At 43.7% G+C, this 23,980-nt stretch overlaps 2 protein-coding genes across 3 annotated transcripts in view; one reads left to right on the top strand and one right to left on the bottom strand.

Annotated features, from left to right (window-relative positions):
• The window catches only part of PUS10 (pseudouridine synthase 10), a 31,232-nt gene extending 29,003 nt beyond the window's left edge, over window positions 1-2,229 (top strand). For both annotated transcript variants that reach the window (XM_050894538.1, XM_050894537.1), the window contains 2 exons: window positions 330-429; window positions 2,174-2,229. In XM_050894538.1, coding sequence (XP_050750495.1) covers window positions 330-429; window positions 2,174-2,212 — 139 coding nt within the window. In that variant the 3' untranslated portion in view covers window positions 2,213-2,229. The remainder of the gene's footprint in view (window positions 1-329; window positions 430-2,173) is intronic.
• Window positions 2,230-5,917: 3,688 nt separating this feature from the next.
• Window positions 5,918-23,980, bottom strand: part of REL (REL proto-oncogene, NF-kB subunit) — a 33,030-nt gene continuing 14,967 nt past the window's right edge. The window contains exons 5-10 of the mRNA XM_050893626.1: window positions 13,894-14,034; window positions 9,745-9,849; window positions 9,218-9,430; window positions 8,802-8,870; window positions 8,617-8,691; window positions 5,918-7,967 (exon numbers count right to left, since the gene is read on the bottom strand). Coding sequence (XP_050749583.1) covers window positions 7,177-7,967; window positions 8,617-8,691; window positions 8,802-8,870; window positions 9,218-9,430; window positions 9,745-9,849; window positions 13,894-14,034 — 1,394 coding nt within the window. The 3' untranslated portion in view covers window positions 5,918-7,176. The remainder of the gene's footprint in view (window positions 7,968-8,616; window positions 8,692-8,801; window positions 8,871-9,217; window positions 9,431-9,744; window positions 9,850-13,893; window positions 14,035-23,980) is intronic.

Here is a 23,980-nt window from a genome sequence, read left to right as displayed (position 1 = left end):
AAGTAAGCTTTTCCGCAGTATTTAATGCACTGCAGTGCATCCTGTAGATTGTTGCTACTTACGAGTTCACAGTTTTGTCATAAAGTCACCACTCACTTTGGAATACAACAGAAAATACAGGTCAATAGTGCAGGTTTTGGTGTTAGAGTCAGAAGCCAAGAATTAGGAAGTCTTTTAAAGATGGGTATGGGCTTAACGGGACGTTCAGTGCAAATTGGCTTAGGAGCAGAAAAAGACGCTATTTTTGCTTTGAGCATTTTTCACCATACTTTTTTTTCCTTTTGATTTCTTTGCGGTAAAATACACCTTTCCTTAGCCAGTATTTCTAGCTACATTAAAGAATTTGTGCATGGAGACTTTGGAAGAACAAAGCCCAACATTGGCTCCCTACTGAACAGAACCGCCGACATTCTGGAGTTGGATGTAGAAGTAAGTTGTTTGCTGTTTATCTTTCCTGGAAATTAGTAATGTAGTCGCACTTGTGAGATGGTTTCAGTGGAATTGCTCTAACCGAATCAACATTCCTTACCAAAGTTAATAGAAAAATCGATGTTAATGCAAAAATAGTGGTTTGTACCATGCTGCCGCATGTGACAGGCTTCCTCTGCTCAATTCATGTCGGGGAGGGATGGGAGGACATACCATGAATCGATGACACTTACTATTAGCACCCACTGGAGCAGAGCTTAGCAATGATGTTACACGTACCACATCATTTCTTTTCAAAACTGGGTCGGCTGAAAAAGAGGAGAGATTTGACTTCCTCTTTCAATGCTGGTTCAAACACAGCAAGAAATTGCATCTGTTCACTTGCTGGAGTCAGATGAAAAAAACAAAATTTGTTTTGGTTAAAAGAATGTATGTAGAGATATGGATTTAATATTTAACCTAGTGGTTTGGCAAGGTGTATTTAAAACATGGGTTTTCATTTCAAGTAGCCAATGATCAGCATGCTTGTTCTCATGTATTTCTGGAAAGCTGCCCACGTGTTGTTACATTTTGCAGAACAGCCTTGCAGTTTTTTGCGTCTCTCTTGTAGGATACTACAGAAAGAGAGCTTGCAGAGGGCACTTCAGTTACTTCTGAAAACAGGAACACGTGACTTGGGGCGCGGGCTGATAAGCATCGCTCTCGTACGGATAGGTGTCACTACAGTTATTGGACATAACTATGAAAGATGTCTAGGGACTTGAAAATAATTAGTCATCTTGCTAATAATGCATTTTAGCTCAGCCTAAGAGCCCAATCCTTTGATGAAGTTGTAGATAGGCAAGGAGTAGGTATGATTAATGTAGGCAGTCTCGAAGCCAAGGCGTTTTAACGTGCTGTGTGGCGATCCCCGTGTTGCGATTGCAAATGGTGATAGTACGGTAATGTAGGGTGTGCTGCTTTTGGAAGAGGGTGAGCAACAAGTTTATGCCCAAAGGGAACTGAAGAGGGTGAGCAACAAGTTTATGCCCAAAGGGAATTGGAGATGCGGCCTCGGGGAGGCCAGGGAAGAAAGACATAATCCAAGTTGTAGTAATTACGACATTTGCTTCTAATAAAGCGTCAGGCACGTTCTGTCCCTTTTGACTAACAGTCAGGATGACTGTTAATGATGTTGCCTAGGTAATTCTTGCGCATAATGCTTGACAGCTTATTCTTTTAGTCTAGTTTTCCTTACTCAGGAGGCAGATTCGGGGACAGGTGATGGTTTTCTACTCGATCCTTGCCTGCACTGCCCAATACCTGAATATTTCTGTGGCATCCATCAACAGGTTATTTGTTTTCACATCATAACGGCCCATCTGTAGGGTGGGTAGAAGATGGAGATGGTTCCCGTTTCTAATTAACAGTTCTGGACTCTGTAAATGCAGCCCAACATCAAATGGTGCTGGGAAGTAGTAGTACAAGGAGTTGTGATTCTGCTTTGTGAAGAAAGCCCAGCTCCCAGAGAGCTCTCTCCAGACACACATGGAGCCATGAAAACGAGGTGGCTGTTTCATGGCACTCTCTCCTGCTTGTCTTGTCCCCCGTCTCTTATTTTAGCGTCCTTTATTTACTGTTTCTTTCCACTATTAGCCTACAGCTGACAAGCAGAGTTCTGATACCAAGTCTCTTTATATATGTAAAATACCAAGTCTGCTGATTTTGCCTTTTTTTTTCTTTTTTTCCCCCCCTGCTCTTCTAGTCTGTTGACGTTGACTGGCCTCCAGCCCTGGATAATTAACTTTTCACGTTGGGACGAAGAAGCAGCAGCAGCAGCAACTGTCAGCAGCTGGTTACTGAACACTGTACAGTATTACAGCTTGGTTGCAAAGTATTTCTGTCGAACATTTGGATCATGTTGATCTGCCACAGGATACTGGTACTTTGAATCAACTTTAAACACTCTGGAACAGGTAGTGTTCATTCAATCTCTAGCCTTATTTTAATTTCTTCTGCGCATAAAAAGATTTTGGTAAGCTAGCGTATTGATAAGAAATCTTTTTAAAAAACAATTAAGATAAATGGTGTAACACGTGCAAACGGTGTACTCAGCACGTACATCAGATATGCTTTCTGCAGTAGTTTAAAAGGTTTTAATTAAAAACAACCCTCCCTCAGGCCAGATTTTTTTTTTTAACTCTTTTTATATTTGATGCTGCAGCTTTCTTGTCTGGATGCAGGTAGCGCTGAGTTACCTGAAACCCAGTCCTACCTTTTTCTGAGCGCTGTTCATGCAGGAAATCCCAAAAGTCAGGGAAGCTCCGAAACCGGTAGGATAGTGCCTGGAACGAGGCGGCGCTCCGCTCTCTGCTGACTGCTTTTTGGTCAGCGTCACTTTTAGAGATGGGAAAATTTGTCTCCCAGACAAAGTACTTTTCAAAGGGAAAAACAGTTTTCAGAGGAAAACTTTGCACTTAAAACCACATTTTTCTCATTTAAAAACATCAGCGATGCTTCCTAGAAACAACAGTTGAGGTACTTGAGGCCTCAACAGCTCTCTGGCCTGGTTACAGTCCTCTTCAGGCGTAGGATTTCCCCATTTGAGTCACCATATATAAAAAGATTGGGAACTCCTGGCAGCGATGCACGATGAAAATCTAAAGAACAATAGGAATACCAAGAAGCTCAAAGTGCAGACAACTATAAAATATACCGAAGAATGTTGGTATTGAGCGACCAAGACAGAGATAAAAAGCTTTGATTTAGTAGCATAATACATTTTTTCTAGTACCTAGCCTTGGATGGATGCCTGGAAGAGTTGACCATTGCCTAGGAACTTGCCTGGAACAGGGAAGACTTGAGTTTTTCTCTTTGCTTGTGTGATTTTAAATGTTTCATACAAAGCACCACCTACATCTTTAGGAAAAGCCACTTTTATGCCTATATCATGTTAATCCATTAGGAAGATGCTTCCGCTTACCTGAAGTACAGAAGAGAGTTAAACTATCGACAAGAAATTAAGGTTTGGAATTTAAGGGCTCTTCGTTAATTAACATTTCAGAAAGAAAGAGGGTAATATTTGCCAAGACAAAGCCCCGTTTGGGGACAGGGAGGATTACTGCGATGTCTTACCTTCAATTCAGTGGTGCCAGGACCTCATAACAGAAGAGCTGCACGATAACTTTAGCTGAAGGCTCAACAAGGCATCAATAAATACATTTTCAAGGAGGTCCTAAAAACTGATCTTGAAAAATTAGTCTAAATATTATACACTCTGCCTGTGACGGGCTGTCAAAACTTGTCGCTCGTCATTTGTTTTCCTAGTCCACTGTAACGTAAGTATGGCAGTAGTTCAAAAGCTCCTGTTTTTCTAACACAAAAATAATAGGAACATGATTCAGACAGCAGTATTTTTTTGTTTTTAATCTTAAAGCTGTTATGAGCAACAGATTCCAGGAGTAGTTGTCTCAGATAATAATCTGTACCCAGAAAGGAAGTGTCATGAATGATGGAAAACTTAAGAAACTGAATTCACAAAACAAACAAAAGAGAATTTCAGTCTCGTATCTATGTGATTTCTTGAAACTCAAAGTGAGCTAAAATATGATTTATAAATTCCATAAACTACAGGGGAAAAAAATGTAAACAAGACTGCACTATGGACACAACAGACACGAGAAGAGCTGTTCCAAGGGGGAAATATAGAGCTAACAAGGCAGAAGCAGAAAGGGCTCCTGCTCCTGCCGTAGTGCAAGGACACTCGAGGCGCTCCCATCCGCAGCTCTTTCTGCACTACGCTGTACGGTATCACGGCGACAGTGGAGATCGTGGTAAAAATCAAAGTGCAGATAAACAAGGCTATAAAGATTACACTAAATGTGTTGAGTCTAATCTCTTCTCCGTACAACGTAGAGAGGTCCACCAAAAATTCCCAAATTGCTTATTTTTATGATAAATGTGAAGTATCCAAATGGGGTGGGGGGGAAAAGCTGATGATGCAAATATCTCTACAGATCTTTAGACAGTTACTGTTCGGTGATCATGTGAAAATATGAAAATGAGAGATGTCGTCTGGTTTTTTGAACTTTGTTTAAAGTCTGCAATTTCTAATACAACCTAAACACTTTGAACTATCGTAAGCTGTAATGAATATTTGCAGCAATAATATTAATGTTGTACTTTGGCCTGCATCTTATTTTTAAAACACCTACCTGTGAGTACTCAAATAGGATGTTTTGTGAGAATAAGATTTAATCTTGTTCATTAGGCACGTGTGAAAAGAGGTAGGTATTTTCTAGCATGTTATGTGAAAAATACTAAAAAATGAGGCCCAGTGTTCCTTAGCACCATCCCTCTTTGCACTGCAAGGACTCAAAATAAAGCCGTTGTATTTCTCCAAAGAACTCGTCACCTATAATGCCCCCCTACCTTGTGGTTTTTTGGGTTTTTTTTTTTGCATCAGCTTAGCTGAACCTGGAGAAAGCTCTACCAGTAGCACAGCTCTAGCTGAGCATGAAAGCATCTGGCCTCTCTGCCCCTCCGACTGAAAACTCCGCCACAAAAAAATTGCTGAGTGCAGGTGGACCCTTACTGCGCACATCGCCTTAGGGTTTTGTCGTGGCCAACAGTACCTGTGAGCAGAAAATACTCTGAAAAGCCCCAGGATAAGCAACCCATAAACCTACCTTCTCCCATTTCTCTGGCTGTCCTGCGGTGAGGGATGTCATGAATCTGAGAAGGTTGCAGAAGCTGAGTACTTAGTATAACCAGTTTTTTAATTACCAAACCAACTCGTTTACAAAGGAAAACAGAACTTTGAAAATATTTAATTATACAGTAAAAACAAATTGTACTATAAAGAGCTTTCTATGAAGTGACTAAAATGTTTACATTTAATATACTTAAAATTGAGAACTTCAAAAAAAGAACTGAATAAACACCACATTTCAAGCTTTCTTAGAATTTCTTTGGTCCTTCTATTACTTAAGACTGCAGGGGAGCTATGCAGAAGTGAGGAAAAACTGCTTTAAACCATGGAGAGGCAATTCATTGCATTGCGTACCTGGAGTTACGGGAAGCAGTTTTCCAAACTTCACAGATTCTACACGTTGTCTAAGGAGTGTATTCTGTCAGACCTGTGTAATTGGTGTAATGCATTACAGCAGTAGCACCTTATTGCTTTGAATGCAATGAATTACTGCAGTTAAGGAGTCATTGCTTTCCTATAAACCACGGAGGTTTTTTGGAGTTCCTTTCTGCCTTGTGTACAACTATATGTCTCAAGCGGCTTTTTTGATTCGGGGTTGTGTTTTTTGTTTTTTATATATCAGAGCATGCTTTTTTAATTTCTTCTTTCCATGGTGCAGTTGTATGTTGCCAAACAGTAACAATTAGATTCTCGAGCCTTATCTGCCATACAAAACAGCTGTATAACTTAAGAAATACTCATATATTTCTTCCTGTGTTGCCTCTTAAAAAAAAAAAAAAAAAAAAAATAAAATCGCAAAGCCCTATAATGCAGAGTAGAGTGTCTTACCTAGCCAGTTACATCCACGCGAGTTGTCACTGAACAGCTCGCAGCTCAGGCTGAGAGTGAAGACTGCGAATCAAGTGGAAGGAAGGAAGTTCTGGTTTCTGATACAGAGTCTAGAGGAGTGGGGGTTTTTTAATTAGTACTGACTGAAATGGCCTTAAGTTGTTAAGAGAGTGCATCTAGATGAGGCTGCACTGAGACTGCCTCCGGCTTTGCCCCAAAGCTTTCTTGTGAGGGGGCGGTGGGGAGGCAGGATCTGAGCCTTCTTTTAAGCAGTCACTTGCATAGCAGGAAACTGCCGGGATACCTGAGGAAAGAATAGGTAGATGCTTCGGCTCAGTGTATTTCTGCAGTTCAAAATAACATACCCGTGACAGCTACACACACACACACACAGACACAGACACACACACACAAAATTCCAGCGAAATAACAGAGTGTGCTCCATTCCTAAAGCAACAGGGGTCTGTCACTTAAAATAGCGCACTTTGGATGAAGTGCAGAGAAGTCCTTACTTTCTGTTCATTCTTTTGTGCAGCGATTCATTTACAACAGAGCTGGACTATTTAAAAACTCAAACCTTCCGGTCTTTTAAAATATATCTAACAATGACATAGTCATTAAAAAAATTTTAGAGTAAATTTGCCTTCAAAGCAAATGGAGTGTGGTGAAAATGTGAAAAATCAATGCATGGTCTTGTTTTAGGAGAAGAATATTTTATACGAAAGAGGGTAAGAAACCTAAACCTTTCAAGTAAGTTGAGTAGACCTTTAACATCCTTAGGTGAGTCGGAACTAGAGTGCCCACATGCAGGTTTTTTTCCTAATTTCTGTCCTATCAAAATTGAAATTTAATTTCCACAGCAAAACTGGTTCTTTTTCAAACAATTTTAACCCTGTGAAGTATTTGAAATTTTAACCCTTCTGAAGATGCCAGCTTTTACAGTCCCCAAAGGCAAGGAAGATTTAAGTGTTAACAGTTTCCTTTTCCAACAGCGTAAAAATACATATACAAGGTACTTTTAAGGTACAGAACCCCAAACCCTACTCCCACCTGTCTTCTTTATGGGCACCAGTCTTTGGGCTGTAATAGATAACCTTAAGTTATGAAGCTCGCACAGTAACACATTCTGAAAGAGAAAGCAGGGACTCCAGAAGGGTAAGTTACGCCTCTTCACACAGCTAGCCATCTGAAAAGCTCTGCGTACCCGCTTCCAGCCCCACACTGCTGGCTCAATGGTTATAGCTTTGTAATATGTTATCAAACGGGAAAGACTGATAGATGTCATCGGTGTGGACACCGTCGGTGTCATAGTACTGGTTATCTGCAATGCTATTCTGATGGTTTGGGATCGAGTTGGTGGATAGTCTCGATTCGCTTAAAACTTCTTGGTCTATAAAACTGTAAGCTGCTGGATCAGCTAAGTTAGGCTGCGAATTAAAAGGCGTGCTGCCCGGGGCTGCTACAGGCGGGCACGCTGGAGGCACCTGGTGGAGCTGCTGCCTGTGACTGCTCGCATTTAACACTGGGTTATACTTTTCGAAGTTGATACTAGTGCAGTTCATGTCATCGGTCTCCATGTTCACGATGCTGGCTGTGGAGACGCTGGCGGGATGAGCCTGGTGCACGATGCTGTTACTAGAAACGCTCTGCATGTCTGCAGTTGACACCGCCACTGCTCCCATCCCGTTCGTGCTGCTGAAATTCCGGTAGAAGCCCGAATCCTTCTCGTCAGGCCAGTTCAGAGGGTTGTCATGGAAAGCTGGGAGAGAGCTGCTGCCCTGAGCAGCAGGCTGAGGCACATCTGCCGCAAAGCTGTTCTGTGGGTGCGCATTGAGCAGGCTGCCGGCTGAAGAGGGGGGGCCGTACATCTGCTGCCAGCACGAAGAGAGCGCGTCTTGCTTCCCTGGCCCCACCTGCGCCGGCGGATGGGGAATCTGGTTGCAGACGGGGTAGATCTGACTCGTGTTGGCCAGGGTTCCTAACCCTGGCATCATCAGTGTGGATGAAAACATGTTTGGTTCTATGGAAAGGAAAGAGGTGACTGCATTTTAATGCCATTTTGTATATTTTTTTTTTTTAAATTACAAAGGGTAAAAAGCAAAGCAAAACCGGTGCTCTCGTAGTAAGATTATTTGTGCATTTGCACTTTCATACTTGCTTAACTGCTCTCCGGGATAGACGCCAGATTTCTGGACAGCAGCGAGACAGCTATCCACCTCACCCCTCTATGGCAAACGCTGAAGGGGACAGCTACGTTTAAGTAAAGAACTGACGGGTTTAGCTTGTATAGTCAAAAGTACCAGTATCTTACAGGAAGAAACCCTCGAGAGAATATTAGAATTTCAAGCAAAGAGGAGGGAAGGCCAGCAACTGAGCGAACGCTTGAAGGGCTGAGTATCTGAACACAGAGAAAGATCGGTAGTTATCTAAATGAAGGCTGAAAGCTAGCAATGCTTCGAGATGAAGAAGGTGTAGCCCTCTCCTGTGCAAAGGGGAAGCTGCAGCACGGCTGAGGCTTTGAGAAGAATCCGGAGGAGGGAAAGTACAGAGACGGGTACTGCTGCTGCCTTGGGAACTTCAGTGCCCCCCTGAAAAAGCTCCAGCCCTTCCCCACAGCAATCGGACACTATTTGTTGCAAAGCACTGTTGGATTGCAAGCACAAACCTACCTTTCTTAATCAGCTTCCCTTCAGGAGCGACAGCGGGAAACGGAGCTACTTTGGGCCTCTCTGTCGCATTTGATCCTGCGAGGGAAGAAAGCACGAGTCTACACTGAACGGTTGCTTTTATAGAAAATAACTCCATCTAAATGTAAGTTCACTCAAACAAGAAAAAAGACAAGTATTTTCCTTACCGCAGTCCTGGATGAGCTTTTGCCAAGCCAACGTTGATCTTTGCCTTTTCGCTTTGTTGCCATACGGATCTACAGAGAAAGGAGTAGAGGGGAAAAGTGTTACGTTTCTCTTTGATATTAGTAAAGGAACTTTCTAAAACTTACACTAGCGGCACCTAATTGTAGTACGGTATATTTAAAGAAAAATATTTTCCAGACATGACAGCACTAACAAACCAAGACGGTGTTATTAACTGTGATTCTTGATATTTTCATTGAAAGAGGGAACAAACTGACTATTGTTACTTTTAAAAACCAAAAATCTGCTTTGTAGCAGCAGTCTTGTAGGATTTTTACTAATTAAGCTACTGTTTATTCTCAACACGAGTTCTGCACTGAGAATGGCTTTTCAGAAGCTCAACTAATTGGAACCATACCCTTTTCATCTGGTAGGTATCTGAAATCCATAGGTTCACTGACTTCCTGGTCTGAAGGTCTTCGCAGCTGCATCTTCACCGTGACGGGCTCGGTGATGTCTTTGAGAAACGGTGGCGTTCTGAACACGATTGCAACTTGACGGTGAACGTCGGCTTGTGAGAAGGAACCTTTGGCCTCCCAGTTGTCCAAGACAAATCTGACTTCTATATCATCTAGTCCATTAGAAACAGAAGACGCTTGTTAAGCTGAAGAAGAAAGCTGAAAACTTGCAGCAGAAAGAAGGGAGAAGAGGAACAAAGAAAGGAGTCTGACAGCATTCAGATGCAAAGTAAATGACTCGACTTTAAAGGCACCGAGTATCTTTCAGAGGTGCTGAGAGCCCTTGAACCTGAGAGCTATTCTGCCCAGCTATAAAACCAGACCACTTACACGGGAGTGTGGTGAAGGCCTTCAGTTCCCCAGCTAGAAAGTGGTAGTGTCAGCCATTTGGGACAAAGGGAAAGAGAAAAAACCTAGTCAAGATTACCTTTCTGAACTTTGTCACACAGCAGAAATATTTCGTCTCCTCCTTTTACACTTCCACAGTTCTTGTTCACACGACAGATTCTTAATTCTGCTGTGTTGGGAGCTCCTAGAAAAAAAAAACAGGCAAATTTGATGATAAAGAATTACTGTAACTTTGTCACTATTGAAGATGAGGTGCTGGGTGTTAAGGCACATGAAGGGAAGGCAACAGCTGGAGGAGTGTGACACCCCGAAATCCACACGAAACAAGTCGCTCCGTACAGGAAACTCAGAAGCAGGGCTTGAGGTTCCACGATCCTACAGCTCTCGGCCGCTCATCTCCAAACACAAGATACCAGTGCAGCTGGGCCACTCACTCCCTAACTCTTCTAGAGCAGTCTCAAAATACTCCTCCGAATGACGCGATTGTGCTCAGCACTGCTGCCCTTCAAGCTGTAGAATTCAAAGCAGTTCTTTGAGAGACTGACTACCTGTTACAGTCATGCTTCTCTGGAAAAAGCTGGGCTAGCAAGTCAAGAAAATTGCCCTCTCTGAGTATCTGGTTGTAGTTTTATTCACAGACACACTTGGCCATCGAGCCTCCCCTCTGTTACCCTCTCTAGGTGTTTGAGAACAGGTCTAGGAGCCTAACTTTCATGCCTTTACTCAGGGTAGCAGGTTTCACCCCAAAAATGCTCAAATTTCAACTCCGGACTGTGGCTGTACACGGACACCACTCCGGATAGTTGTGGATGGAGAGCTGCCCTGCGCACAGTCTCTGGTAGCATTGCACGTCGCAATAAATTAACCACCCCTGAAATTTGCACGCTGCATCCAAACAACTTGATGGCTACGGGGGACTCGTGTGGGATGGAGACAAGCACTGCCTGATGCCGTCTGGCCCCGTTCAGTAGCAGCAGCTTTCCTGCACGGTAAATATGGACGGGAGACTACTACAAGAAAGAACAGCTCCCTTGGAGCTTCGTGGGCTATGTTACAATTTATTTAAAAGGGCACTAATGGCACAATGTAGTGATTCAGAAGTAACAGAGAACAAACAAACAAAAGCCAGAACGGAAGAACTCTCTCTAGAATTTCAGGCTCACCCCCTGTGCCTGCATGCTGTGTTGATGCTTTTAAGTACATGAGCACATACCAATTTTAAGACCCCGTCTTCACTTAACGTACAAAGTAACTGATGCTCATTTTTCTGCTACCGTCTGTGACCATATTCGTAGTTTACTGCACCCTCTTCCACCCCTCCAATCAACAGAACGAAACTACGCTGTGCCATGATGTTCTCGTCTTGTTACGTCAAGACGTAAGACACCAAGACGTCAACTCCAAACATATTTCAAACGCCTGGGAGGATCCGGCTGGTGCCGCTTTGCGACCCGGAAACCGATCCTCCTACCGCCACAGCAACGTGAGGCTCCACCGCCACGGGCTCCCTGTTCCAGGCACAGAGATGAAATACCAAACCAAAGCTCATGCTGTCACCCTCAAAAAGAAAAAAAAAAAAAAAAAAAAAAAAAAATCTACTTTAGACTCTCAGTTTGAGTCAATTCCTGCCCGATCTTTCATGGTACTGTACAGGTACGCTGTAGCACAACACAGACTACGCTTATAAGAGAGCTGCTGGTAACCTCCGGCCAGACCCCAATTACGTAGTTACTATCTACATCTATTACTATTATTATTAGGAGAAGTGGGTGCTACAGCCTCATTTACTACATGACACATGCCACTTCATTTGCTGAATGAATCAGAAACTTCGAAGGGAGGGGAAACAAAACAAACCCAGAAACAGCACAGGATCATATGATTGACAGTGTCATTGTGTGTTTTTCACAGGAAGAGTAAATTAAGAATTGCAAGGAGAAGCCTAATTTTACCTTTGTTTCACTTCTGTATGCTTGAATGGCACTCGATGTCCTTTTAACAGGTTTTGGGGAAGGTCTCCTAGGCTGGAGTTTGTTGTTTTCTCTTTTAATTTAAGGGGAATTTAGAAGGGAGGATAAAGGAAAGAAACGCGAATGCCAGCAGACGTGGATGCACCGCTCTCTGCTGTCGGCCCCGGTGCCGGGCAGGAACGCCGGGTTTGGCAGCAGCCTCCGAGGGAGACGTTCTCTGTGGCCTCTGTCGTGCCGTGCCGCTTCCCATCTCTCTTCCCCCGTGCATGCCCTCACCTCCCCGTCGCTTCGACTCCTACCCAATTCCTGTTCCTCGCTCCCCAAAAGCACGTCCCTGGTAACAAATCCCTAGAAAAACGAGCTGCTCACCAAAAATCACGTCACTTTTAACAGGGGCAGAACAACATGTTCTCCCTAACCTCATTTCTCAGAAACGGTAAGCTGCTTTATCTGACTCTTCCCAAGAGTTTTCAGCGTGGTGAGATACGCAACTTGGGAAATTTCTGTTCAAAACCAGTGAACATTATAAGCAACTGAAAACAGAAGCTGCCTGTAATACTGAATTTTATAAACTTGCAGTCTCTGCTAATGTGATTGCCTCTGTATTATGTTCATGCCGTCCTTACGTAGCTCTACTATCCAAAGCAGGTGGAGACTATGAAGTATTAGAAAGTGAAGAAAATACTACATTTAAAATGTGCAAGCTGATTTGCAGAAAAGCTCTGAATACCTTTTTGCTCCTGATCTGAACAGATCGGCGAAAGCTTGAAATCTAACAGCCTAGGATTTCCAAGCCCATCGCACCGTACAATTTTATCTTTTATCTGAAGTTATAACCTGACCTTACCCAGTTCTGTATGACAGAGCAGGTTTGAAAAGGCTAACATTTTAAAAAGAAATTCAGATCTGAAACTGCTGTTCCAGACAAGAGCAGCATAATTTTTATGATTTGTGGTTGCAGTTATGCACTGTTTTATTTACACCGCTGCTACGTTACACGGAGGATTTTAGATACCTATAGTATATCAGAAGCTGCCCACATACACCCACGCTAAAAAACCAAGCTTCCCCCACCACACAGCCATCTGTCATTTCAGCAGCTTAGCAAAGACTGACGTCAATCAACGTAGACGAGTAATCATGATTTGGCACATTTCTAAATGGCATCTGAGACATAGCTGCAAATCTTGTACGTCAATTTTATCTCAACCCTTATTACTTTAGTACTACGAGGGTTCTCAATAACACAATGCACACAGTTCCAACGTCTAGATAATTCTAGAAGAGACGCTAAAAATGTCAGAAACACCTGAGTTCAGATTAAACGTTTTCATAATGGTAATGCCCACATCAACACAATTCGAACATCAACATGACAGAATGCAGACCTCATTTTATTCAGTAGTTTCTGCTAAAGTAGTATCCCTTGACCTTAAATATTTAGCATGGAACTACTTTCACTGCAGAAATAAAGACCGCTGCCAAAAAGTTTCCAATTATTAAAAGCTCTTCTGCTATTCTTCTCCAGGAGAGAAGTCCAGCCCATGTTGAGGGCTAAAATCCTCAACTGCAGTGACCTGCCAAAGCCACACAGAAGTCCAGTTTTGCGGGACGGGGAAAACGGTGCCAAGAAGGGGTGTTTCACGTACTTCTGCGCCCTCCCAGAGCATGATCAAACATTCCCCCGTTACCTACCTATACACTGAATATAGCAACCGACTGGGATACAAAAGGGGTATATAAAAGCGTTAAAGACAGTTTCCCACTGGAATAAATCTCTCTCTCGAGTCCTGTTCCAGAGCCCTCACAAGGCAAAGGCAAGACTCCTCACGGGTACAAACAGGCTTCTGAGAACACCCTTGGAAAACGGGGATTACGGCAGCCTTACAGATGTCTTACGGCAGCCATCCCTCTCGCTACTATTTATTTTAATCGCTTGGCACGTCAGAAGCAGGCCTTTCCTTGCAATCGTTACCGTGATATGCCAACAAGGGCTGAGAAAGCACCCGTGCGCAAGTCCATGGATGTGACGGACAATCCTTACTCTGGTCGGCCAACGCTTCGCCATGGGATCATCTTTTGAGTATATGCTCACTGACTTGCCACGTGTTAGACGTGCATCTAGCAGTCCCAAGCCACAGAAGTGACCCAGAAGACTGGCACAGACCTCAGAAACCGGCCTGGCATTTTTCATCCCAAGCAAGAGAGAAAAACAAAAGGAAAATTAAAAAAAAGTACACATTTGACTGAGTACTTACTGTTGTCGTAGATCGGGTTGGAAATCAAAGGAGGAAGAGCTAACGTGTAGTTGCCGTGTTCGTCGGGGAGGAAAGCTTGGAAGCAGAGGCGGACGACGTTGAGATCGTACTCATCGATGTTGTGCAGCTGTTCTTCAGGCACTGAACAGCAGAAGGAAAGACAAGACTGAGGATTAGTCATCCAAACCAGCAGTAATTCTTGAACAAACTGGGGATGAATCTCCACCAGTAAAAGAGACGGTGTTGCCAAGGCAGACGAAACGTGCCCTAGCTAGCTTTACAGGGGCTGCATGAATAAATTCCTTGTACACAACAAACGATACAGATGCCTTTAACGCTTTCCCTTCATCACACAAGGCTAAACTGTCCTAGTTCTCCAGCTGTTTCTTGCGTCTGGTTTCCTCACTTTGCCTGCGAGACCAGATTAACGTATCTATAGTTTAAAAGTCATTCCCTGGACTTGTTTCTCTTGTTTGTGCTTGATAAAATTTACAAAATGAATGCCGCTACCGAAGAGAACTATTTCAGTACAAAGAAGTCCTAGCACCTAGCTGAAGATTTTCCGCAACAGTGGGAGACTGCCACTACACGGTATCATTATTTTCCTCTAGAAACGGAGATGGAAAAATAATCAGGAGGCAGTTCTTGGGGCAAGAATGAAGCCGAAACAACACGAACCATCTCCCCCCTCCCGTCAACATCTGTGTCGCTTCTGTACCTTTGAGAATAGTGATTAGCGGTGTCATTATGATATAATTTCTTAATACAACAAGCAAACCCTTGCTGGAAAGGATCTGTTTCCTTACGTATTCCTCCCAGTGTAAAACACAGTAATGCATAACCCAAGCTCAGCATTGCAGTTTTGTTGGCTCTCTCACTTATTTTGATTTCAAGACGTAGGACCTGGGATACCGGTACTGAACATTTCACGTACTCCTAGCTTAATGGGCGATTCTGGGAAAAGCAGCCCTCTCTGAATTCGATGCTTTCCTTTAAGGTCTGACATTAAACTATTATGTTGACATTCAATGCTAGCAAAATGAGAAACTGATTTAATTTCGTTTAAGTACTGATAATTAAAATCATTTAAAGCGGCTCTCTTTTCCAAAATCGTTCAAAGCAGCACTTCAGCATCGTTCGATACTCCTCGCAATTACCTAAAGTGAACATGTGCCAAGTCAACAGATCACAACCTCCCCAGTTCACTCCTTCCCTTACCCTTTCAAAGGCCTCTTGCAAGAATAAAAGATTAAACGTGCCTGCAATAAGAAGTCTGGGGATCACACTGTACTGCAACGCTCTGACCTTTAACATTTATCACCGGGTTGGTCTCCACCCTGCCATGAGTGGGATCCCACAATACCCACTTGAATGATTTCTTCCTTTTACCTTTTGATAGTGTGAAATAATAAACGCACTGAGCTCAGAATACTTTCCACTGGCATTTTTAGTCTTTCTTGCGCTCTGAGTATCTCGGTTTCTCCTGGTCTCTACTGTAAAAAGAAATCAAGTCACCTTTCCCTTTTACAAGCCCATGGTCTGCAATATTTCAAGACAAATACACCAGCGAGTACAGAACTGAGCAGCAACTACAGAGGTAACTTCAGAAACGGTGGGGCCAGGGGAGTTCTGCCAGCGTGCACTTTGCAGGTTGGTGGCTGGCTGTATTACCAGATACGCAGAGCGAAGTTTTATGATTTAATGCACTTCGTTAGTTGACCTGTTAACTTAATAAAACAGGATCTTTAGAAAACAGGTTTGGAACAGACAGCTGTTCAGCCTAACTCAGCTTTGGCAGACTCTGCAGCCCAACTGCCTCTTGATACAGCCTGATTTAGAGAATAAAAATAAAAAATAAAAAAAAAAAGCCAAGTGCCTTGTCTAGATTGCACCTTGCAGAAGGGATAATCAGGAGTGCAACGCTACTTTGCTCCCAACAGCTCGGCTGAGTCTAATCCACGCTCCGACATCTACGGCCAGCAGGCAATTAGCTCCCAAGGACACTCTGGCATCAAGGCTTACGTTCGTGTGTTGTATTAGCCGTTGGTGACCACGTGGATCCGGCCAGAGAGCCCAAGCGGTAGTCAAATTTCAAACCTCTTAAAAATTAAATTGAGCATAGAGATTCAAATACCTTTGTCTGAGTGAACTCCCTGTAGACAGAAGCCAAGCACAAAATCTGGATCTGGCTTTTGATTCTGAATCAAAAGTGAGGACTTTGTGGTTGTGCAATCGAGTCTGTCTCTCACAGCTTAAAGCAGCACCAGCCCTGCGCCACGTCTGCCGCAGGCGCAGCAGCCTCTTCCTCAGAAACAAATAATAGCAGACTTAAAGCTTAAGAGAGCTCTATAAATGCAAAAATACACTAGATACGGAGAAAATTAGTAATGCTAATGTTCAAATTACCTCAGTTCCCATACTATGAACTTTCGTAAATTCCCAATAAATCTGTTTAACCACCTGATACAGGAAAGGTGTGGTGTGCCAATAATCACAAGCAACACAATTGCTGTATACAGCTCATTGTATTACAGCAAAAACCACTGCTCCTAATTTGCATTTTCTTATAAATGATTTAATACAATTAAAAAAAAATCTGTAGTTTGAAAGAGGAAGTGCTCAGTCAAGACTGATTCCTCTTGGGTTATTTTTAACCAGATGAGAAGAACATAACAGAGCAAAAAAGGAGAACAAGACAGCTGCAACTCTATCTTGTGATGGCATGCTTAAAAAAATATATAGAGGCTAGATTCCATGTTCACATAAAGCAGCGCACAGCTTTCATCAATTTCAAAACATACTTCGTTCCCACCTAAAAGACAATCATCCAAACAAAATAAAATGTTGTTATTTTTCACAAACATCTAATTCTGCTCCCTCTGAAGTCAATTTGAGAGTAGCCACTAACTTGAACGGATGCTGGCTTACACCTTAAGAATATTAAAAACAAACAAAAACGAGGCAGACAAACACACTGACTAATGCCTGGAGTATGGCTGTACGGAGGATGGTCGTGTCATTCAGTGTTATTTCACCGACTTCTGTACAGAAGGACAACAGACAGGGTTAAACCTGACAAACCTGAAGTTATTAAAGTTAAGAAATGCTGTTGAAGATTTTTGGGAACAGAAAGGACTGGAGAGGAAGAGTAGCCACTCCATCAACCTGCGCAAGCTCCGCACAAGCAGCTCTCCTGCAACCAGCGACGTTGCACACGTGAAGTAAAAAAGGTCGCACGGTGCAGCCTGTTGGGAGCAGATACGGTAAAAAAGGCTCGAACAGGACACATGAATAAAAGGAAGGAGTACTCTGTTTTTGGCAAGAGTTCAACTTCCTCCTCTGACTGCTTCTCGCTGTGTGGTACCACACCTTACTGCCTTCACATGAATCCAACCGAAAGAGCTGGAATCCAACCAACAATCTAGGTATGCTCCTGTGATGGCCCAATCTAATAAAAAAACCTAGCCTTAACCTGGCAGAAATTCATGTTCCGTAGTTATCTATGCAAATAGGCGTATACGAAGGAATGCTTGTAAGTACAGCTCTTTTACGAGGGGAAGGAGGGCTTTCAAAAGTAACACTTGGCAACTCAAGACACATAGAAATTAAAATAATATTAAAAAAGAATTAAAATTCTAAGGTAAATATGGGGCATGACACCCAAAAATCCATAAAAATACCACCCGCACAATGGTAAAAGAAAACTAACCCCACTCCCCCAGATTCTGGCAACAGGATTTCAAAAGCAGTATCTAGAGTTACAGTCAGACCTGGGGAGTATTAGCTGTTCAACCTGAAAGGGGCTACAACAACTAGTAAATCCTTTCTTTATAAATCTGTTTACAACTCTTCTGAAAGAAATGCTGATTCCCCAACTTAAAAAAATAACTACCTTTGAAATAATTCTCTAATCCATTATCCACTAACACGGGAAGAGATTGATACAGTCCCAGTGCGGGCAGAAAAATACCCCACGCAAGCTAAATCGTGAACTCCTTCCAACCCGAGCTGGCTAATCTGAGCGGCTCACGCGACACAGGCATTCGGTTTGGGTTGTCCCTGTCTCTGAGATTTATGTCGCTAAAACTCCAGAGACGCCCCGCTAGGTTTCTACTGAACGAGAGAACTTCTTGGATTTGCTTCTGTAACGCAAAATTGGAGACCTTCTGGGTCCAACCCAGCAACATGCAATTCCAAGTCTGGGCACAAAATTCAAGATGCCGATAATATCAGGCCTCCTGTTTGTTCCTGTTTATTAATTTCTAATGTTTTTTTATGATTTTTAACAGTCTTCAACATCCAGAAAGGCCAGTAAAATACCATTTATCTGATGAAATTACTGGGGAATTAAGGGCTCTGATGTTTACTCATAAAGTGATGCTACAGGGAAAGTGAAAGTTTATTCCGAACACCGAAGAGAAATAATGAAGTGTTTGTTTTTTTGACTGATAACGCGATACCTGATTAAATAGCAGACTCCTCACACACAGCCCTCCACCCAGTTTCTTGACTCATGATGTCAGAAACTTCTGGAGTGGGTGGAGTTGGAGGTACTTTAGCATCTAAACTTAACCTGCATGGAAACTTCCAGGGCAAATGATGTGGTGTGACACATTCAGAGAAGGCTATGCTGAACCCTGCAAAGGGCCATCTTGTGACCTTCCCTTCTCGCCGAGGGCCTGCGGGGGCATATGAGCCACGCCAGATCTCAAACAAAAGAGAATGACCTCCCCCAAACAAAAACACTTCACCAAGGAGACCGCGCAGGAACACACATCATTAATAATCACGATGAACTGGATTCTGCCTTTTCTCTTACGCAGATGATGGTTTTTAATTTAGGGATGTGCCGGGAGCTCGGTTTCATTTAAGTGATGACACAGAGGTGGTTTGCCTCGAGTGTTTTGCTCCTGGAGCACAAAGATACCCCCCCCCTTAGCCCTGATACCGACCGATCAGCTTAACTCAGTCTACGCCAGAGGTTTTGCTGTAAAAGGCTGGCTCTGCCCAACCTTCATTTCCAGCACCGCTCTTACGCTGGGCCTAGCTCTCACGCGGTGAATCAGATCAAGGAACTGGTCTGGCTCAAAGACTAACTTGCCAGAAGAAAAGAGGAAAAGGCTTGTTTTCAGGCAGTCGTTTCCCGCGACCGCTAGCCCTGGCGCAAGGGAAACGGTGGAAGCAGACAGAGGCAGCGAAAGGAAGGACTGCCTCTTCCAGTGCTGGTGCTGATTTACGCCAGGTTCAACCAGTCAGGGAAATGGGGTGCAAGTCGCAGGTCCTTCTCGGCGCCTGGGAGGTACATTTACTCCCCCCAGCCTACGTCTGCGCTGCAGCCAGTCGTGACTGCGTAGCTATATGGCAGCTAGCCTTAGGAAGGGCTACAGCAGACAAGTAATGCAGCACACACTAAATTGCCCAAGTATTTGGCTGGCGTCTCCTGTAGCTGAACTCTACGCAGCTAAAAAGGACCTCAGCAGGTAGTTCAATGCTACATTTGCCGTTTCTAAGTGAACTACAATGAAACAGGTACAAAGGAAAGAGCAGATGTCCTGGTGTGCTATTTGTCCCTTGCTGTCAAAAGCCAAATATTGTGCTCTCTTTGTACCTGGGCTTCAGCAACTGGACGCACAGTACTGGATGACGGGCCAGGCCATTCACCTACACATCCAGAGGCATAAATACCATCTACTAGCACTTGCTGAGAGGTAGAAGCTGGGAACAAAGGGAGGGAAGGAGTATGGCAGCACTACGTTTCTTCTCCCGATACACCCATGCCTGGTTTATACCTCCATGATCCATGAAGAGCTAAGTTTCAATCAATTCTGCAGAAAAAAGAAACCTTTGCATGTTCCTAGCAACAGAACGTGCATCAGCAACACTCAATAATTTTAAAAAAGCAGAAACTCAGGGGGCTGATTAGTGCAAATGACTGTAAAATTCAGATGCTAACCTACAGTGAATAAATGCCCGAACTACTATGGTTACATTTCCCTGTTTTACAGAAGAAAGAAACGCAGGGAAGGTGAATGGCCCAGCCTCATACAAAAGCTGAGGGAAGAACTGGGAATACAAATTAAAACTTTCAAAACTCAGTCCTTGTTTTCTCTAGACAATGTTTCTCTGAATCTGGGTTCTTTTCCTGTTTTAAGATCAATCTGAAAAAGGTAAAATTGGAACAGATTTAAGCAAATATATCCATCAGCCTCTGTACATTTCTAACACATTTTTTAGCAGTTTCTGTTTATAGTACAAAAAAAAGAAGTCAGCATTTTTTGTGTCTCTACTTGGTAATTTTCCTTTTCATTTTTAAACAATTTGAAAAGGGGCTGTCCTTTAGGTTAATATACGCATTTCAGCATAAGCAGCAAGAAGCATTTGCATGAGGAACGAAACAACAAAGGGCTTTCCAAAGGTAAAAGCTAAAGTCGTGCTAGGATCAGAACATTCAGCCTTCCTCAAGTGGATTTGCTCTGTACCTCTTAAAGAAGCTGACAACTCTCACTTACCAGGATTTTCAGCCTGAGACTTTAGTGGAGGGGGTTACACATTTGCTTTAATTTAAGGACAGAAGTTTAAAGTTTCTTCTAACACCCGAGGCATTCATTACAGAGGACTCTGATGCCTTCCCGCTTTCAAACCATTCCCAACTCCCCAGTTCTTGCCAAGAGCCTTCTTCCCGTTCATAATATTTTGTTTATTTGTTCACGTCATCCGTGGCCCCACAAGCCCCCCCTATAAAAGCAGGGGCTCCCCTGCAGCAAGCGGGCTGAAGAGGGGGGACCCTGGCCAACGTGAGCGAGCGGCGTCGGGGGGGGGGGTCTTAGGAGCGCAGCCGCCCCGGGGGCCAGCAAGGGAAGCTGCGGAGAGGGTGACTGCGTGCGTGGGCAGGAAGCGAGTGTGACTGGTGTGGGGACGAGCCCCGGCGCCGCGCGGAGGCGTGCAGGGGGGTGTCGTGGAGACTGTGACGAGTGCGAAGCCAACGCGGGGTCAGCTGCTCGCGGGCGGAAAGGGGAAACGGCAAAGGAAAGACTGCGGAGGCAAACGGAGGCGAGTTAGTTGTGGGGTACAGGGGAGAGCCTAAAAATGAATTAGATGCTTATTAGCAAGAGCAATTACAAAGGAACAGGAACCTTAAGCGTATGTCAAGCTCCAGGGAAAGCCTGTTTATGCCCTCTTGATCAATTGCCTGAAATTGGGCAATTCTCTGGGTTTCTCACTCTAAGACAAGTCTAGGGTTTTCATGCTGTCATCCATCTGGCTAGAAAAAGGTTAGTCCTCTGTAATACTGTGCTAAGTACAGTTTTCCCCTAAATTTAAAGAACACATTTAGGGCTTTTCCTCATTGATAATTAACTTAAGTTGTTATTAACTCAATTGTTGTCTCTATGTCAAGTCACACCCACCCACAAAAGCTCTTAACTGAAGACTGGCTCTTCTTTTAATTTGAGTTGGCTGTACATCAGACAGTACATGGGAAGACAAGGATATGGCACAACTCAACAGCTACTAAAAGAAAACAAACACCCTAGAAAGCAGACATGGACCAGCTCCACTGGAGGAGTAACTCTGCTCCTTCGATGCTGTGCTATTTATATCATCATCATGCCAAGGAGTCCGAGTTACACATTAGGCTGCCACTGTGCACCATTTCTCCTCATCCCAGGGATGAAAGACGAGAGATTTCTAGAATTGTTTAGCTTATTGAAGGACAAAAGTATATGGGATGTACCTTGTGAACATGAGGGATCATGAACACATCCAGTGATGGTGTGGAAACAGCAATTCTCTCTCAAACAGGGCTAACACAAGAGGAGTAACCTGAGTGCAAGTCATCCGATTTGAATCCTAGTGAAGGCACACAGTTTGCACAGCCTGTACTAAACTTAACGTGTCCTGGTTTCGGCTGGGATAGAGTTAATTTTCTTCCTAGTAGCTGGTACAGTGCTGTGTTTTGGATTTAGCGTGAGAATAATGTTGATAACACACTGATGTTGTAGTTGTTGCAAGTAGTGCTTATCCTAAGCCAAGTATTTTTCAGTTTCCCATGCTCTGCCAGCGAGGAGGTGCACAAGAAGCTGGGAGGGAGCACAGCCAGGACAGCTGACCCAAACTAGCCAAAGGGATATTCCATACTATAGAACATCATGCTCAGTATATAAACCAGAGGGAGTTGGCCGGGGGGCTGACTGCTGCTTGGGGACCGGCTGGGCATCGGTCAGTGGGTGGTGAGCAATTGCACTGTGCATCACTTGTCTTTCTTGGGTTTTATTTCTCTTTCTTTTTGTTACCTTCCTTTTCATCACAATTATTACTGTTATAGTATATTTCAGTTATTAAACTGTTCTTATCTCAACCTACAAGTTTTACTTCCCCCCCCCCAATTCTCCTCCCCATCCCACTGGGGCTGGGAGAGGAGTGAGCGAGCGACTGCGTGATGCTTAGTTGATGGCTAGGGTTAAACCGTGACACAAGGGATAAATGCTGCCAGCTAAGAGTGGGGAATTCATAGTGAAACAGCCTTACAGGTACGCTTGCAGAATGACTCAGATGCAGACAGTTCCAGCTAGGCACACGGCATGATCTGCTAACACCGACTTCTAATCATCCAGGAGTTCAGAGGTAGACATCAGTTGCTTCAACAATATAGGCAAGAGTGCTGGAGAAGATGATCTTAAAACCCATACATCTTGACCAAGCAACTTGCTACTGTTGCTGATGATGACCCTTATTCAGTATGTGTCCATACCATACGCTGGAAGGCATGGAGGAGGAGGGATGACATCACCAGAGAATTCGTGTTAGGGCTCACTCTCCCTTTGCCATCCCAGTTGTCTGTGGCACCTGGGCCTCCCTGGAAGACGACGGCCCCTTTATACAAAGAAGTTTGGAATGCAACTTTGTGGACCCACGCCTTGCTATTAACTTCATCCCTTACTGACAAGACAGGTAATACATATGCTGGCAGGCTGGAGGCATTTTGCATCTGTTAATAGGGTCAATACTGAACCTCTGCCCTGTAAAGGAGGCTCAGGACAGGGACTGTTTGACTGTTCCAGAAGAAGGTGGGAAAGACAAAATAAAAACCACCAACTCACAAACACCCTGAAGGCTAGTTTTCAGCTCCATGAAATTTCTTTTATGATGTTCATACAAGAAATGAGTAACGCTAACTTGCGACCTGCTTAGAGGATGCACCTAACTCTGAAACTTCCCTAAATAGAAAAGCCAGATGCCTTTCTGAAGACACATAAATAAAGCACAACGCAGGATGGATACAACACAGCCTGTGCAATCCTGGAGAATGTAGTGATACTCTTCTGACCTTAAAAAACAAACTAAATCCATACATAAAACTTTCAACCTTATCAAGCAGTGAACATTATGGTGACCGCTGCTAATGAAACCCTGTTTTGATCAACTAAGTACACATATAAAAATATTTCTGTCACTAATCCTGTTTTATTAGACCTTGGTTCTATGCCTTTCTGGGCTCTACTTAGCATGGGACTGCCCTGGAGCAGCTGGAGGCCATTCTCAAGCAGCTCTGCTTTGTGCTGACACATTAACAAGTGCCGAAAGGCAATTACGCAGGCTGGGGATTGCCAGCAGCCCCTTCTCAGCACAACCCCTGCCGAGAGCAGGGTGCTGCCCTGCGTGTCACCCAAGCGAGGCTCTCCCTTGCTGCCAGGGCAGGGCTCTGGTCTCCTCTGCTGCCAGACTGGTGGAAAGCAGCCCAGGATCCAACCTGATGCTACCAAGCACAACCTGCTCTAATCGCCCAAAAACGATTAGTGAATTTGGAGTTGTGTGCCAACCACCGGAAAAAAAAAATCTACTGTCAAGTGATTTTAGTTAAACATGTCCTCACTATTACAGTCAGCAGCGCTAGGAACAGAGCTAACTATGTGGTTGCTAAAGTTTCTTTGGTGAAATACACATACAAAAAGGGATTTTATCACGTTCTTTTACTGCACGACATCAAGAGAAAATGCCAACTCATTTTTTATTTATGGAGTAAAAGAAAGCCAAGAGGGCTGAACAGAACAGTTCCCCTTTTTTGTCTGAAATCAAGGTAGAGCTGGCT

The sequence above is a fragment of the Gymnogyps californianus genome, chromosome 3, assembly GCF_018139145.2.
Source record: "Gymnogyps californianus isolate 813 chromosome 3, ASM1813914v2, whole genome shotgun sequence".
In the NCBI taxonomy this organism is placed as follows: domain Eukaryota; kingdom Metazoa; phylum Chordata; class Aves; order Accipitriformes; family Cathartidae; genus Gymnogyps; species Gymnogyps californianus.
The sequence above is the reverse complement of the archived record's forward strand: the minus strand, read 5'-3'. Positions and strand labels throughout refer to the sequence as shown.